The following is an 11303-nucleotide window of genomic DNA, read 5'->3' on the forward strand; positions in this document are numbered from 1 at the left end:
TGAAATATATATTTTTGATATGTATTTTGAATGTTTTAAATGAGATGAAGTTCCTCTCTGAACATGCCCTCTGCTATGGAGTCAAAGCTGTTTTCAATCCCCTCCTCAGAAATATTCACTCAGGCAGGTGATTTCTTCCAAGGCCGCCAAATGCAGAGTCTTCTGTTTTGATAAATTTTTGTAATGATTTTACAAAAATGAAATGTGTCTTCAGCATTATTTAGCATGTTGTCCTGGGCCTCATACCCTGTTGTTCATTCATGTACCACAATATTTCAAACTGACAGCAGAAATGTTTAAATATTTAATCCAAAAAGTAGACAAGGACATACAGTTTTTTTCCCACTTTGCTCTCACTTCCCTGACAGCATGGAACTGAAGACAAGTTTAAACATTGAGTGCAAACATTTGAACAACGCAAATGGGACGCTTTCAATATTTGTTTATTGTTCATCAGTATTTGCATTGTATTGTGGGATTATGTATTTTTATTTTTTGTGTCTGCATGTGTGTGGACAAGATTTATCTTTGGCGGCCAGTGGAGTTTTGTCAAGTGATCCACTCTTTTCTTCTCCTAGGTGTTAATAAATAAACATTGCGGTCACCACTTGGCCGAGGACAGCTAGCTGACTCTAAACACGCAAAGGCCTGGGGAAAGACCCCACAGCTTTTGCTATATACAGTATATACAGAGGGATCCAGAATTACTGCCACCCTTGATAAATACAGTATGCTCAAAAATACAGCACAAAAAAATATTGTAAACTAAAAAATATATATAAATACCATTTGTGAAATAAACTTTACTTTCCAACAGAGTATTACATTTTCCAGATATACTCACAAAGATGGCAGCTGTGAGTGTTTTGTGATAAGGTTAGAGAATGGATGCATTTTTTTACTATTCTCCCATGCAGAAATTTTAAGAATCATTGATATTCTTGGGATAACCCTCTCCAAACCGGTCAGAAAATATTTACATGTTGGGAGGGTTAAGTAAAAAACAACAGATCTGACAGATCACAGGTTTTTCATGGGATTTAAATCTGGAGACTGAGATGGCCGTTACAGACAATGGTTTTTGTTTTTACTTAACCCTACCAACATGTTAATATTTTATGACCGCTTTTGGGTTTGGGGTCTAATTGAGCCCAACAGTTTATATAAACCCACAATTATTGTAATGTAAATATTTTGACACTTGGATTGTCGCCTTATTGTTTGCAAAATGACTAGCCCTTTATCCATAAATATGCAAAGCCTAAGGTACAGTTAGTGAGTTTGGCACCTGTATGGAAAAGTGCCACCAGAATCATCCGCAAAGAAATCCGAGTTAAAAGATAAAAATGGGTGTATATTTTCCTAAATTGTATACAGTTACAAGGGGTCAAAAAACCCCACACAAGACATTTGTATGCAAATTTGGTTGAGGACTTAGCATAGCAATATGTTTATGGCATATTTACCATTTAATCCCAACAAATTTGAAAATTCTGAAAATCATACAGTATGTGTTCTTGGGTAGGCCAGATGGTCTTAGGCAATCATAGAACCTACAAAAATATGGCCCTGCTGCAATAGCAGTTTTTGTGCAACAGATTTATGAACAGTGCTCCCAAGTACGAACCGTGAAAAAAGATATGTACAGTGAAAAGTATATGTACAATGAGAAATACAAACAAAACAAATGACCACACAAAAACAAAAAAGATAACTTCTCAACTATAGTACAGCTACAATGTGGCTCTTGATTTAACATTTACACACCAAAAAAAACTCCGGACAGAAGGGCTACTTAACCAGACTTAACAAGGCTTAGCCCCTCCCACAGGAACATACCAACTGTATTGTAAATATGCCCATTCTACATAGGTGATTGCAGCTTCTTTTCATATCTGCGCTGCTACCATTAAATAAACTAAAATGACTGCCGTTACTGTCACTGGAATTACATCTCCCATACGGCAGTTATTCAGTGTGTAAAGATTCTCGCGAACAATAGTGCGTTCCAACTCTGGCTGGCAACACGCATGAGCAAATTGGGACAGGCACCACAAAGCCAGCTTGAGTTCTGAGGCTCGGTTTCATCCTCCAGGCTGCTGTGCCCAGAATACTTCCGACTACTCAGTAGTTTGCGTCATGCACAAACCTCCACATGGACAAATGAAAACATGGATAACACACAGAACGCTCTACAACATTTAACAGCTGGGTAACAATAAACTGTAGGAGAAACCAGATTATTAGTCAAAATGTCCCGATACTTGGTGGAATCCATTACACCATTGATTTTAACTAGTCACCCTGGACCTTCGGAATAGCCCCAAAATATTACTTACAAAATATCAGACACCCCTCAATCAGAGGTTATTGTCCCTCCCCAAGAATCTTCAATGAATTTCCACTAAATCACAGACAATGATTGAATGCAATGTTGCCACATTGTTAGCGATACAGAAAAGAGAGAGAGCTGGGCCTGACTTCTGAATAAAAGGCTCCCTTTGGCCAGTGTGGAGAACAGCAGCATTGAGGGGAAAAATGGGATGTGTGAAATAGTTGAAGCAATATGGGATTTTTAATTTTTCTGACAACATTCATCTTGATATTGACATAACACAGCTTATCTTTTTATCCTCCAAAGAATGAGACACATAGACCGCCAGTATGGAATGCTTGGAGATATTTATTAAAAGGGCAAGAAACCAGCTTCTTCAGTGAGATGCTTAACCTTGTTACAGGCCCAAATCAAAATTTAGCTTGTGTGGAACATATGGAAGGAAATTTTCGTTCACAAGCTATATCGTTCCAATTCTCGTCTGTGGATAAAAAATTTGATAGGAATCAGTACATTTTTATAATATTTTTCCTGTAATGATAGGGAGAAGGAGACCATTCTTACCTGTTACCACGCAATCCTCTTCTTTGAAATTGTTTGGTTCACCAGGGGCCCAATTTGTATAGTACACAGCAGTACCATCAGACCAGAACCATGTTCCCTCCTGAACAAGGGAGAGGCAAACCAAATACATTACCATAATACTGTATTCCTTTTCTTGAAAAAAAGCATTTTCACATAAAATATGCGTGAATGTATTACATTACTTTACATTACTGCCAATTGGCAGACGCTCTTATCCAGAGGGATGTACAACAAAGTGCAAACCCATAACCAGGGACAAGTGCACTGAAAGACCCCAGAGGGAAGTACAGTTTCACGTCTGCTTCAGATTTAAGAGCACACACAGATGAGTAATAAAAGGCTATGACTGGGGACAGCAGCAGTCACCACTCAGCGAGGTCATTGCTCCTCACCAGTAATCTTAATCACTTGCCATTAATCAAGTGCAGGCAATGATTGACAGCAATGTTGCCATGCTGTTTGGTGCTGTTTTCAGTGCTGAGATGCAGAGAAATGCAACAGACATTATTATTGTACTTAGCAGGCATGTTAGTTCTTTCAAAGCAATGGGAAGTTTGACTCCATGTAAAAAGTGCAGGTAGGCTACCCCCCTAAATTGAATCTGTAAATGTGCAGTTTCTATTATACTGTTGCACCCAGTTGCTCAAAGACATTCCTTCCTCTCACACAGTGTATCATATCAAACAATTGCTTTAATGGTGTTCACAACTTTTGCAATTATACTGGTCATTGGGACAATCCAATTCCTACAATATCTCCTAAATTGGACGTGGAAATTGTGCAGATCCTTTCTAACAATACCTTGTGGACGTCTGACAGTCCAATCCAGAATGGTTCAACTGTGCCCGATTGCTTTTGGAGTTTCACTTGAAACTTTTGATCTTCTTCGCTCCACACTGAAGCCAGGTTTCCTCCGAGAAGCAAACAGTTCATCTGAGAGAGAGAAAGAGGGAGAGAGAGCGTCTTTTGCTGTGTTTGATCCGCTAAATCTTTCCGTGATTACTTCACCAAGCTTGAGAGGTGTTTGTGCTTTGTCCAATAACCTCTGCTCCATGCATTAAGCTTAAAGCTGACAGTGGAAATAACTTGGATAACCTCACTGTTGTAAAAGCACATCAAGTTGTTCCTACTACCTGTTGTGAATTCCTCTTAAAGGGGTAATAAACCCTTTTTTAATCTAATGAAGCCATGCCACTCCATTTTGTGCAAAATAATAGCAACCCTGACTGAAAAGTTTTGTTTGAGCCACGCCCAAATCCGTGACAATCAGGGTGAAAACATGCATAAACATAAGCAAATTAACTCTGCCCCTCTTGTTGATCCAGGCGGCAAGAGAGGGCACGCCCACAAAAACGTCATAATCTCTCCAGGCTCACGCCCTGAGGGGAAAGGTCTGCCGGTGTTTCCAGGAAATATACCAAGCAGTCAGTTGCATGTCTTTACGAGGTATCATGTGCATTTGAAATATATGCGGGAAAAACATTAAAACGAGAGAAGTTGGAACTATAACCACTGAAGATTACATTATGTTCGTCTGTACTTCTATGCTATGTATTAATCTTCAAACAATTATCAACATTGAAAACTGTGAAAGGGAGGGCTATCATTTATATCGGTTTTTCTTTTGTTAGGCGACAACACTAACTACAAAACTAGCAAAAATGCACTGTTGGGGATGGTTGTCAGATTTACTTTGGTGTTGGTTGCAATATTTAATGTAAAATCTATAGCCTAAAACAAATGTCTATCCCTACACATTTCAAATCCTATCTAGTTATGTCCCACAAAGACATGCACTTTTTATCTAAGCAGTACCTTACCTCGTTGAGAAAGTGTTACTATGAAAGGTTGGTGAAAAAACACGAAACACTAAATAAACTGTTATCTGGGCAACAGTCCCCTCCAAAAGTATTGGAACAGCAATGCCAATTCCTTTGCTTTTGCTGTACAATGAATAAATTCGGGGTTGAGATAAAAATATGAACACATTTTGCCTTTTTGTGCGTTGCTTTAACGCAATATTATGTCTTGTCATGCCTGTTTCAGGAGCTTCCTTTTAACAATTGTGCAATACGGGTGTCTCGGTGGCGCAGCCTGTAGAGCACTGACCGCATGCTCATTGCGAGCCGCGACGTCGGCAGTGCGAATCCGACCGTCCGACATTTGTCGCATGTCTTCCCCTCTCTCTCGCTCCCATTCTTCCTGTCTCTCTATACTATATACTGTCCAATAAAGCTGAAAAAGGCCTAAAAAATATCTTAAAAAAACAAAACAATTGTGCAATACTGTGAATTTTAATACAGACCACACTAATGTAACTAATGACAGTGATGGGATTTTGTCTATATTATTCACATATTGCTGTCGCTTTTAAACAACCAAACTGATACAGGCTACATTTATCGGCTACACGTTTATGCTCTTCAGATATCACGGTTGTTGACAGATAGAGGATGTCATGAGATCATATCTCATGCCTGCACTACAGCTGAACAGCCAAAATGAATAATTTGGACAGATGGTCTGGAGCGTGTGTTAAGGGTATGGATATTTTCTAAATAATTTCAAGTTTATAAATCTCAAAGTTGTGGATTTCAGCGTAGGCAAAATTTATGGTCAAATCTGGTCGTAAGACCTATTTATGCGAGAGGTCACTCACTGGGCCTCATGCATAGATTCTGCATGGATTTTGTCCTAAATATCATTGTATAACCAGTTATCAAATGACTAGATTCTGCACATAAAATACATACAATGTACAGATTTCATTTATCAATCAAATATCCCAAATATCACCATTTAAAGCACTTGGAAGTGGCAGTAAGGCTCTGCTAAATAACATAATTGTTATTTTACTGAACACAAGGAAACTAGCAGAAAAGCAAGTAACAGACAAATCATCTGAAAATTAGAATGAGCAGATGATGGAGGTGAGGCAGAGCACAACTATTGTTTTGTCCTATAACAGTACAGAAATCTGCCTAGTACCTCAAAATTCACTCACAGCGTGCTCCATTCGCAAGGTCTTCTAACAGTGCAGCTAGTGCAGCCATGGTCCCGAATGTGAAAAGCTCACAATTGATTTGAAATGCAATTCGTACTTGTCTTGCAGTGTCACCCTTCACATTTAACTTCTTTTCTGTTGGTTTAACACACTATTTTAATGTATTGGCTCCCATGGGAATGTTCGCATAGGAGTGGCCTGTACCAGATTAATTTCTGTACCAGATGATAATACAATCCACAGACATTAAGGTACTGATATCATTCAGTACAATTTTTATCTATTTTGCACATATTGCTGTCTCTTTTAAACAACCAAACTGATGCATTTGCAATGTCCTGTTTGTACACACTTCTCTGCTCTTCAATATCCATCAAAATCAAAAAAATGTGTCTCCTGCCTGCAATAGGCTACAGCTGAATAGTTACAATAGCTCGCACAGAGATATCCTGGGTACTCCAAAGCCATGTCTCAAGCCAAAGTGAAATTATGGCCCAGTAGAAATGGGCGCTCCACAAGTCACATTGGGTCAGGCTCTGTCATCTCAAGTGATTTTGGGGGGTTTCTAGTGGTAACTTACTGTAATAATTTCGGCTAGCTTACGACTGGGAGTGATAAGCGGTTGAGCCTTGACAACGTTGCATTCATATTAAATGTCAATAAATATTGCTTAATTCAATTGTGAGTTGATTGTATTAAATATATATTGTGTAACATGTGAGAAATTAGTGAACTGATTAGACATTCACAGCTATCGAATACCTTGGACACAATGCATGGAATTACATTTTTAAAATGTTCCTTTGTTCAACACCCCTCCTTCAGTGCAGGCAGACTTACTTCTAGAGTCCTAGGTGACTGGCCGGGTTGCTTGTGCCTTTGCCATAAAAAAAAACGCTAAATGCATGGCAGATGGAGTGGCAGCAGATTACCATTAATTTATGGTAGAATACTGTAATTATGAAAACGCAGAAATCTGTGAAATAAATGTCAATTTCAGTACTTGAATGTTAATTACAGTTAAAATATTGGCTTGTATATTGTAGTGTTGTGAAGTTTGACAGGGACGTTATGCAGTTATTTGTCGTTGTCTCCATTACTATTGGTCCAAATCACATCAATCAAAGTGTTTTAGGATCTGAGATAGTCAATAACCATAAACCACATTTCTCAGGAGAACAGCGAAGATTGTAAGGAGATTAACTTCGGGTGGAAGTGGCCACTTCTCGGTGTTCTTTCTGGAATTGGGAGTTTATTATGGGAGACATTACTGTCCACAGCAATGCGTAAATGCTCAAAGTGACATAGTAATACAGTTTAATACAGGCACTGCATCTTTCTTAAAGAAGTGTGAGTTCACCCTTATTTAAATACTAACTATCTACACAGAAGCTGCTGAAATAATACATGTTTTAACTCCATTAGGGACAGGCGATACCACAGAGTTTATTTTCAATCCGATACAAAGTAATATCAAGGCTAGTATCCTGATACCGATACCAATACTTTTAACCCTTTCCATTTTGGCCCCCAGGAAGGCAATTTCAGCCTATTTTGTACTAGTCATATACAAGTGTATATATCTCAAAGACTATTTACTGCATACACATGGTTGAAGGCTTAAATTAAAGAGGATTGTACCATTCATAATTCAATTTGTATGTCAGAGCATGTACAGTATACACAAAAGATACATAAAAATACAAAGCAATTACAAAACAACTTGTGTTTTTTTATAGTTTAGCACTGAATATCTCAATTCAGAGTCAAGGACCAACCCAGAATTACTTTATTTTTTGTGCAGAAACTTGCACAAATCTCAATGTGAGTACAAGATTTATTAAAGATATCAACAAAGTTCTCCATGAACTTTCCCAAAACTGCACCTCAAGTGTCCCCAAACCAAAAAATAGAAAACGTCTGCATATCCTTTTGTCCAGACACATGAATGATCAGAAAAGGTTATTTTTCTATTATACATGATTTTGTAAATGCAAAATGTACAGGAAATGTACCTTTATGTGTGTTTTATTCACATATATTAGAGCATGGTTCATAAAGCATGCGCAAGGTGTGGAAAAAGCTCTCCAAAAAGGATTACTCACCCTGTACAGACCTGTATCACATTTAAAATGGTGATAAACTTTATTTCAAAATTAGGTTTACCAGAGCCGCTTAGCCCCAGTAGTCCCGAAATTTGCAAAACAAACTTGTATTTCTATCAATCGCCGGACATGGAATAAAATTGAGCTAAGAAAAAACAACGTGTTTATTTATGCAACTTCCGAATTGTATATTTTTGTTCTCATATTGGAACGTAATTTTTTGACGTAGATAAATGGTATCAAAGATTGTGAGAATATGCCTTTTATTTTCTGCGTCTGTGACCAGGTCTTGATTGTAATCCTGTAAGCTAGGCTTGGGAGAGCCTGCTGTTTCATTACCTTGCATTGCAAATAAGAGTCTTTTAACAATCTGGCATCGCCATTCTGTGGTTTTATTACATCACAGTTTTTTGTGTGATATAAATATGAATGCAACAATAATTTGAGACGTCAGCATCTCAACAACAGTGGATGGGGTTAAAAGTGTTCTTGTGTACATTAAAAAGGAATGACGCAACAGATAAATCTTCTTTCTATGACTATAAGTACACCAATTATCCACAAAAAAACACTACACTAAATAAACTCTTTCCAATGCCAGTCTGTGTCTTCAATGTGAGCATTTATTTGTTCATGCAGACGAGAGTTGGAATAAATGTACATGGCTGTCCAGTTAGCTAGCATAAGGTGTATGTGAAAATGAGCAAACTAATGGCAATTAGCAATGGATCACATCACAGGTAAACTCACCAGAGGTCAAAATAACCAAATAAATCTTCTTCTTTTTTTATAATCCAACAATAATACTGCTTTGCGGCGCTGCCATCATCTTACACATTCAACCAAAGATGATGTGTGAAAATAGAGATGCTCCACTTGCCCCCAAAATAACCCCTTTCAATTACCCCATCAAGTATTCTGGGAAGAATAACTTCAACCGTGGGAAGGCTAGTGTGATGTAACAGCTGAATTATAGAAATGCTGGGCGGCCATTGGAAATATTCTTTAACTTACATGTGAAAGGGGTTACGAGGATTCAAATAACCTAATTATCACTATATACCTGGATGAAATCTGTTTTCTTGAGAAGCTCTATTGTCCCAGGGTTTACTCAGGCCTCCAGGCGTAAAACTTGTTACGTCAGGGGAAACATCCTTTAAGGCACGGGAAGGTTTCAGAGGGCACGGCCTGTTGGGCCCATTATTCCCTTCGACCCCCCTTTCTTACTCCCTCCCTCTCAGATCTCCCTCTTGCTCAGTCACTAAATGATGTGTACAGCACTGGATGTTTCATGACAAAGTCAGTTTAGATAATATTCATGTTTGGTATTATTCCGATTGTTTCAGTGCGACTGGTGCAATGGTTTCATTTCTGCAACAGCAAACCCTGGACATCATAACCAACCAGGAACCAGGGAGAAACTGTGTGGAGCTCTGCCCCAGTGAAAGCCATGTGCCTCAACCTGCGTTTCCTGGGGAGGCGTGGCTCCAAATTCCAGATGGGTGATCCATTTTTAGGGTTAACATCAAAGGCCAGATTTTGGATTCAAGGACAGTAAACTAAGCAGAGGGAAGGATGCAATCAGACTCCCGTTGCACACCGTGCACGTAATTTCTATGTACAGGGTGTCTGTAGCCAGACTCCCGTATGTAGCTTTTATTACCAGGTATGACTTTTAAGACTCCGTAATTTGGTTTCCTTTCTAATGCTTTTATATTGTATTTGGAACTAGTGTGTAATTACGTATGTAACCTGCCTGGTAAAATAAATTGTTAAAACTTGATCTGTGTGGTTTCACTTACTGACACTCAATGTTATACAGGGAATGCTTGGTTTACCCCCTCAAACTGGTCTAGGGAGGATGAATATTTACGCTTAATGTATCACGGCGTATTGCACCCGTAGACCTATGATGGTAAATCCCACGCCTCCGCGTGGTAGTTCATTCATGTCAAGCACAGCCGTCGCTATGTTGGTCTGCTTGGGTCCCTAGGCTGTAAACAGATATACCCGACATTAGCTATTCCTGCAACCTCTGTAATGACTACAGATAGCTAGTCAGTTCGTGAGACGTGCACATAACGCGCGATGTGACATGCGGTGGTACCAGCAGAGGATTGTTCAGAGAGTTCTTCTCAGTACAGGATTCCTATAGCGATCAAGTCAAAATTATAATTAAGACATCCACTAAATGTGGACAACTAATCTAAATTATTATTCAAATGGAGTCAGATAAACGATGGTGAATGTATTGGCCCTATTGTGGAAATTCTTGGTCAGCCCGGACCAGTAAAGAGCGGAAGGCAGAGTGGTACTACTGTCTTTGTATCGTGGTTTATTTATTGGCTGATCTAGAATCTCCGCATAGGGGCCACTAATTTTAACCCTATTAATATTCTTTCACCAACACCAGAAGGACAAGCACGCTGATACCTTCAGCCCTCGCTAAATTCCGTTGTTGGGTTAGTGTGGGGTTTTACAATGGTCCCAGTCATGTACCTTAACCACTATGCTACAGGCTGCAGACTGGGTAAAGAAAACACTTGGTATCGATTCTCAAAAGGAAACATCAGGATCAGAAGCATCGATCCACCCATCCCAACCAGAATGTCAACTATCCCTTTAAGATGTTACCTCAGCATCGGCCCAGGTTTTCTTCTCTGAGACGTACTTGAAGCAGTGCAATTCATTGGGTGTCCATCCGGGAGGACAGAAATTCTGATCTTCCTCTTGAGCTGCCATGGAAAACAATCATACAATGGGCAGGTTTCTGAGTTCTGTCAACAGTTTTACAACTAGAAAAGCAACTTCAGGTCCAATTATTGGTTTCAATGAAGCAAATGAGAGAGAGCAATAACCCACTGATGTTTTATATTTGCCACCAAAGCTTTGGATTAGCATGACTCAAGACTTGCATGCATTGCTTATAATATGGGGTAAAAACAATACAAAAAACAAAAATAAATGACTCACCCAATGTCATGCTAGAAAGAACAGCAACACAGAGGAATACTGACAATGTGAAGGAGGCCATGATGGCTCTTCAGCTAGAAGGAGAGACAATCTACATCACCAATAATGCTCAATAAAGAGACAGCGCTATGAATGCTTTATATTATATAAAAATAAGCCAACAATAAGCCTTCTGTTACCTTTTGGCTGCACGTTGGGTTTGATGATTAGGAGAGGAGTTTCCTTGTTTTGGTCTTGACTGAATCAGTCCTGGCCTTATAAATCTTTTGGGTGACTCACCCTGACTGGAGGGGTGAATGTC

General features: G+C 39.0%; 1 protein-coding gene across 1 annotated transcript; it reads right to left on the reverse strand.

Annotated features, from left to right (window-relative positions):
* Positions 1–2739: 2739 nt before the first annotated feature.
* LOC133137647 (lactose-binding lectin l-2-like) lies at positions 2740–11063 on the reverse strand. Its single transcript, XM_061255986.1, has 5 exons — positions 11003–11063; positions 10664–10764; positions 3722–3853; positions 2900–2999; positions 2740–2816 (listed from the first exon to the last, which is right to left on the reverse strand). The coding sequence occupies exons 1-5, from the start codon at positions 11061–11063 to the stop codon at positions 2746–2748; spliced, it is 465 nt and encodes a 154-aa protein (XP_061111970.1). The 3' UTR covers positions 2740–2745.
* Between the last annotated feature and the right edge of the window lie 240 nt (positions 11064–11303).

Source organism: Conger conger, chromosome 9 (assembly GCF_963514075.1).
Source record: "Conger conger chromosome 9, fConCon1.1, whole genome shotgun sequence".
NCBI classification, from domain to species: Eukaryota; Metazoa; Chordata; class Actinopteri; order Anguilliformes; family Congridae; genus Conger; species Conger conger.

Excerpts from the sequence above, each read along its gene's own strand:
- LOC133137647 (XM_061255986.1), bottom strand. The coding sequence starts at position 11,063 with ATGGCCTCCTTCACATTGTCAGTATTCCTCTGTGTTGCTGTTCTTTCT. Across the intron at positions 3,854-10,663 it reads AAACCTGGGCCGATGCTGAG|ATGAACTGTTTGCTTCTCGG; the intron begins GTAACATCTTAA and ends TCTCTCTCTCAG. Across the intron at positions 2,817-2,899 it reads AGAGGATTGCGTGGTAACAG|ACGAGAATTGGAACGATATA; the intron begins GTAAGAATGGTC and ends TTTTATCCACAG.